Source organism: Orycteropus afer, unplaced genomic scaffold, assembly GCF_000298275.1.
Source record: "Orycteropus afer afer isolate SDZICR_OR568_19922 unplaced genomic scaffold, OryAfe1.0 scaffold00028, whole genome shotgun sequence".
In the NCBI taxonomy this organism is placed as follows: domain Eukaryota; kingdom Metazoa; phylum Chordata; class Mammalia; order Tubulidentata; family Orycteropodidae; genus Orycteropus; species Orycteropus afer.
The window spans coordinates 18,778,109-18,784,817 of record NW_006921615.1 but is presented as its reverse complement, the minus strand read 5'-3'; the positions used below and the strand labels follow the sequence as shown (position 1 = coordinate 18,784,817).

The 6,709-nt window shown below is 35.2% G+C and overlaps 1 protein-coding gene across 1 annotated transcript in view; it reads left to right on the top strand.

The window, feature by feature from the left end:
• Positions 1-6,709, top strand: part of TASOR2 (transcription activation suppressor family member 2) — a 126,277-nt gene that overhangs the window by 53,538 nt on the left and 66,030 nt on the right. Inside the window, exons 8-13 of the mRNA XM_042780229.1 lie at positions 687-824; positions 956-1,074; positions 1,159-1,178; positions 1,294-1,393; positions 4,635-4,747; positions 5,480-5,577. Of these exons, the coding sequence (XP_042636163.1) occupies positions 687-824; positions 956-1,074; positions 1,159-1,178; positions 1,294-1,393; positions 4,635-4,747; positions 5,480-5,577 (588 nt within the window). The remainder of the gene's footprint in view (positions 1-686; positions 825-955; positions 1,075-1,158; positions 1,179-1,293; positions 1,394-4,634; positions 4,748-5,479; positions 5,578-6,709) is intronic.

Here is a 6,709-nt window from a genome sequence, read left to right as displayed (position 1 = left end):
TACATGCTACTTTTTGACTTCACATTATGTTGTAAGCATTTTTTTATATTCTTAAATATTTGGATTACTTTTTAAAATCATTACATAATATTTCGTCACATGGGAAACTTGATTTTTTTGTCTCATTTTTTTCGGAAAGACATGTAACCTTGATGAGAAATCTATAATGGGAAATAGTGTCAGCTGTTTAGTAATTAAGGCCAGTGGCCTGCTAAGAACTTGAATACATACTTGCTTTGTATAATTTACTGGGTTCTAGCTGAACAGAAATATCTTGGTCTGTAATTTATAATTGATGATTTAATACTTCGGTGTAGAAACTCATCTTTTGACATTTTAAACTTCATTTGTCATCTATGGTGAGCTATATAGTTTTTCTTTCAAAGCAAATTTAAATTTGAAGTAATTCATGTATTCTTTCGATATTGTGATAAGAGCTTGGACAGTTGCCTCAGAGAGGTGCCCAAACACATCCCATTTTTAATATAATTTTAAGGGATTCTTGGATAATTAAAATTATTGTTGGCCTTTAGATGATTGTTTTTTTTAGGAAGCATAATTCTTAACACAATCAGCTATTAGTTTAAACACATCCATGTCTTTATTAGAGTACTTTTAAATGAATCCTAAAATAAAAGTTGTTACTATTTGAAGACATTTCATTAATTCTAGTATTTTCATTTTAGGGAAAAGTAAAGTTTGTGCCTGAGAATTATACAACTAACTATACTAGGCCATCTTCTGGCTATGACTGTCACGTAGCTACAAATACTAACAAGGTTTCTCCTAAGACAAGTCATTTTCGTGCCTTTGAACTGAGTCAGGTATAGTCACTTGTAAATAAATATACTTCTGAATCTAATGTAAATTTTAGGGATGGGTAAGGTTAAGATAAACTTGGTGCAAATGTAATTTCATAGTGCTACCCCAATAATTCTTGTTTTTCTTCTTTCAGTATTACCTCTATGAACTTTCAGGCAGCACTGTTATTGAGCGACCCAGACAGATCTGTCCTTATGTAATTGTAGCTTTTCAATACAGGGAACCTAAAAAGATGGCAGCTCGTAAAAGCATGTAAGTAATTAGGCACATACTTTGTTTTATTGGATTTGTTTCCTTTGCTCTTACAAAAATGTGTCTCTTTTTTTTTCCTCCTAGACTTGAACTCCATGAAAATGGTAAGAAATCATTTTGGTAAGAAATATCATTCGTTATTCCTTTAGGTTTTCATTCAGAGTAAATGTGTCATTAATCAATAAAATAATGTTTCTTTATTACCTTCATTTCTTAAAGTTCTCATTTCTCCATGGAAAGGGAAATTAATTAATCAAGGCTGTCTGCTGTGTGATATATCTCTTTGGTCTACTTATGGTACAGTGATTCCAACACAACTGTAAGTATTGAATTTTGTGTCCTTTCCTAATGGCTGGGTAAAAATAAATTTTAAAAAAGTTCTTATGTTGTGGTCTTGCTGGTAATTCATGGTGTGAAATTGTTGTAAAATTTAGCAGTTATACGTGATTTAAGATTTTTGGTACTTTCAGATGGGTAGATGAGTAGAACACAGAGCTGTGACACAGAAGAGCTCAAGTTTGATCTAAATTCTGGCCTTGGCTTTGAAAGAAATTAGTTTTGTAACCTTACACAAACCCTTTTTCAATCTTAATATCCTAATCCATTTATGGCATAATGACCTTAGAATAAATTATTTGATACTAAAAGTTTGACTTTCCCAAGAAACAAATCAGATTTACCTACATGACAGGGAGAGCAGATTATAGTCACTTAATTCTATTACTGAGTCATTATTAAGATTTCCAATACCTGAGTTTCTAATTTTCACATGATTTTCTTTGAAGAATATTAAATAGAGTAGTTATTTTGTGTATTTATAGTATATAATGAATTATAATGAATATTTTCTTCTAGGGAACTGTGAAGGACATCTTATGAAATCTTTTTGCTTAGTCTGTTCTTAGATTATACTAAAAACTGTTAAAAGATAGATGTAATTAAGTTAAAATGTTAAGGGAAAAACTGGTGTGCTATCAGAATTCATCATCTTTCTATTAGCTTTTTAAAGAAGAATTAGAGGCATTATAACTCATATAATAAAATAAGATTTCTGTGACTGGATTAAGTGGGAGAGAAAGGGAAAGTTTTTTCCTCACTCTAGAGTGTAACTAATAAATGGAGAAAGAATGATGAAATTAGATAAGTCACCTTTGGGAATACCAAAATAATCAGTGGATGCTAAAAATAGTAGGTAAAAATGTGATGGTATTTGCATAATTTTAGAGTCTTTAATAATCTCAACTTCTTTAATAATCACAAAAGGAAAAATAATAGACTTTATATTGGAGAAAACTGGCAGATACCATCTTAACCAAGTGGTTAACTTCACTAGTAATGGGATAGGCATTATGTTCTTCCTGATATGCACAGAGAATGATGCTACATCATTTCTGTGGTATTCTTACCAAAAATCTAATCACGAGGAAATATCTGATGTATCCAGATTAAGGGGCATTCTGCAAATTATGGTCTATGTTAAAAAATGCCAAAGTTACTAATTAAAGGAGACTAAAAAGATGTTTGAAAGCTGGACAATGAATAAGGAAGACCACAGAAGAATTGATGCATTTGAATTATGGTGTTGTGAAGAATACTGAAAATACCATGGACTACAAGAAGAACACACAAATCTGTTTGGCAAGAAATACAGTGGAAATGCACCTTGGAACTGAGAATGGCCAGACTTCATTCATCTCACTTACTTTGGTCATGCTGTCAGAAGGAGCTAGTCCCTGCAGAAGGATATCATGCTTGGTAAAGTAGAGGATCAGTGTAAAAGGGTAAGAGATGGGCATTGTTTCTTCTGTTGTACATGAGGTCACTATGAGTTCGAGTCAACTGATAGCACCTAACAGCAACAACAAAAAGACATGAAAACTAATTTAATGTAGTATGTGTGCCTGGGTTGGATCCTGGACCAGGGAAAAAGAAGTTGTTTTCTTGTGCTAAGATCAAAAGGCCAAACTCATTGCCATCTAGTCTAGTCATCGCAACCATATAGGGCAGAATAGAATAGCTCCATAGTTTCCTAGACTGTAAATCTTTTCGGGGGCAGACTGCCACATCTTTCTCCTGTGGAGCAGCTAATGAGTTCAGACTGCCAAACCTTTTTGGTTAGCAGCTGAACATATAACCACTGCTACACCAAGGCTCCTCTTTTGCTATAAAGGATTTTAATGAGGCAGCTGGTGAAATTTAAATAAGTTCTGTAAGTTAGATAACGTTGTTAGGTGCTGTGGAATTGGACTCATCATGACCCTGTGTACAACAGCATGAAACACTACCTGGTCTTGTACCATCCTCACAGTCATTGCTATGTTTATTTGAGCCTGTTGTTGGCAGGCACTGTGCCAGTCCATCTCTTTGAGGTTCTTCCTCTTTATGCTGAACCTCTATTTTCCCAAGCATGATGTCCTTCTTCAGAGACTGGTCCTTCCTTGTAGCATTTCTAAAGGACTTGAGACAAAGTCTTGCCATCTTCACTTCTAAGGAACATTTTGGCTGCACCTTTTCCAAGGCAGACAGATTTGTTTGTTCTTCTGGCAGTCCATGGTATGTTCCGTATTCTTTACCAATGCCATAATTCAAACCATCAATTCTTCTTCAGTCTTCTTTATTCATTGTCCATCTTTCACATGCATATAACATATGAGGCAGTTGAAAATACCTTGCCTTGAGTCAGGCACACGTGAGTCCTCAAAGTGACATCATTGCTTTTTAACACTTTAAAGAGGTCTTTTGCAGCAGGCTTGCCCAGTGCTATATGTCATTTGATTACTTGACTGTTGCTTCCTTTTGCATTGATTGTGAATCCAAGTAAAATGAAATACTTGATAAATAACTTCAGCAATTTTTCCACTTATCATGATGTTAGTTATTAGTCCATTTATGGGGATCAACAACATAAAATATTTTTGTTTTGGAAACATACATAGAAGTATTTAGATATTGGGGCAGCATGTTTGCAGCTTACTCTGAAAAGGTCCAGAGAAAAATAATAAGCGTATATATAGAGACAGAAAAAATGATAAAGCAAGCATAGTAAAATGTTAACAATAGTAAGTGAACATGGTGATATGCTAACATTTGGGGGAGTCTAGATGAAGGGCATAAGAGAATTCTTTATACTATTCTTACAACTTTAAGTCTTACAGTAACTCAAAAGGAATTTTAAGAAAGGAGTCAAAGGAAATGATCCAAGTGATCTGAATGTGGTTCATTCTGTGGCACTGCATGGTAGGCAGTCCAGAATTGTCAAAAGTTTTCAACTCTTACACAATATAATATTTAAAAATTCTCAATTTCAGTGTGCATAATTCATCTTTAACACATGTGGATATTTTAGTTATACCAAAAACACATCCAGGCAGTGGTTTATAGGTCATATATTTAGAAATCTATAATATTTACAAATATAATGTATTATTTAACCTAGGAGTTTAATAATTTAAGGACTTTTTTTGTAGTTATATTTTTGTTTATATTAGAAAATAAAAAATAATGGAGTTATACATTTCAATGTTTATTACACTGCCTGATATTGTTGTGTTGTTTTCTAGGCCATTGGAACTAGATTTTAAGTATCTAATGAAAGTGTCTTCTTTGAAAAAGATACTACCAGAAGCTGCCTTTAAAAAACAGAATTACTTGGAACAAAAATGTCTATTTGAAGGTAGTGAATCAGTGCATGTCCTGGGCTTTGTCCAATTCCTTTCAATGCTCTTCCAAATATGGGGCAGTGCTACACTGTTCTATATAGTCATTATGGCAAAGGTTTTGGGTTCTTTTCTTCCACACATACCAACACACATACACATACAACTGTTTTGTCTTTAAAAACAACAACAAAGGAAAAAAAAAGGTTGTCATCATATCAATTTATGAGTATTCATTAAAGGGATATTTTGTGAAAATTTTATAGTTGTTAGATTACTGTAGTTCCTCCAAGTAATCTAGACACTGAAAGGTAGTTTGATCTAAAATAATGTGGAATACTGAAGGAACTAAGCAGAAACATGCTTAAAAATAGTTAGAAACTCATAACTAATCCTCTCAAGAACAGAGTTGTTACTATTTTTACTTATTTATATACTTCTAAACTCAAAAGATAAAAAGCAAAAATTAGAAGATTTCTTTTTTTAGATTAGTTCATAGAACAGTGTTGTTTATATTTTTATATATTGTTTTGTAATCCTCTAATGGTTTTAGTATAAATGATAGCATTGTTTAGAATCATTTTTTCCATAACTTTTTATTAAGGTGACTTGTACCCGAGAATATTGAAATACAATTTTAGTAGTATTTCTAATTCTTCTTTCTACTATATAAAATAAATTGATTATAAAAATATAATAGCATATTTAAGAAACATTCTGATTTTTTTTTCCCCTGACTTTCTCTACAGTTTTTCACCAAGATATGTGCTTGAATTTGTATGAGGTGGAACTATCAAACAAGCAAGGGGGAAAAATAGATAAATTAATGGAATATATTAAAAATGAAGAATTGGTAAGAAACAGAATTTTTTTTTTTTTCTTAAGTTAAGACATTGATTGCTGATAAGCTGAGTGTGCTTAGATTGAATTATTTTAGCTTACCTACTTTGGTCATGTTGTCAGAAGGGACCATTCTCTGGAGAAGGATGTCATGCTTGGTAAGGTAAAGGGTCGACGAAAGAGGGGAAGTTCCTCAATGAGATGGATTGACACAGTGGCTGCAGTGATGGGCTCAAGTATTGCAGGGATCGTGGATCTGGCATGAGACCAAGAGGTGTTTCATTCTGCCACACATAGGGTTGCTACGGGTACTCGATGGCACCTAACAACACTAACAACAAAAGGATTTTCATTGTTTAAATTCGTTTACCACCAATTTGACTTATTGACCACCAGCTTATTTTTATCTTTTTATCTCAGTAGTCAGTAGTCAGTTTAAAGCCAGGAACCCAGACAGAAGAGCAGTCAGCTGCAGGAATCCAGGTGAGGAGAAAGAACCCAGGCACACACAAAGCAGCAGGATGGGAGAGTGGGAGAAAGGGGATTAAAAGCCAGGAACCAAGACAGAGGAGCAGTCAGCCACAGAGATCCAGGTGAGGAGAGAGAACCCAGGCACACCAAAGCAGCAGGACGGGAGAGCGGGAGAAAGGGGATTAAAAGCCAGGAACCCGGACAGAGGAGCAGTCAGCTACAGGGATCCAGATGAGGAGAGGGAACCCAGGCACGCCCAAAGCAGCAGGACAGGAGAGCGGGAGAAAGGGAATTAAAAGCCAGGAACCTGGACAGAGGAGCAGTCAGCCGCAGGGATCCAGGTGAGGAGAGGGAACCCAGGCTCGCCCAAAGCAGCAGGGCGGGAGAAAGGGGACTAAAAGGCTTAGGAACCTGGACAGAAGAGCAGTCAATCACAGGGACCCAGATAAGGGTGGTACGAGAGGTTTCCAACAGGGAGACAAACTTGTCTGTCGATTTGTCCTACCGTGGTGACATGTTGATGTGAGTTTTGAGGCTGGGCCACTGGTGTTTCAAACCCAGTGGGATGCACATGGTGCACAGGTATCAGCCCACCTTACAGACTGAGACAGACTAGAAAGAAGGAAGAGGCTGTCCACTTCTCAAAGAATTGGCCAGGGAAAACCTTA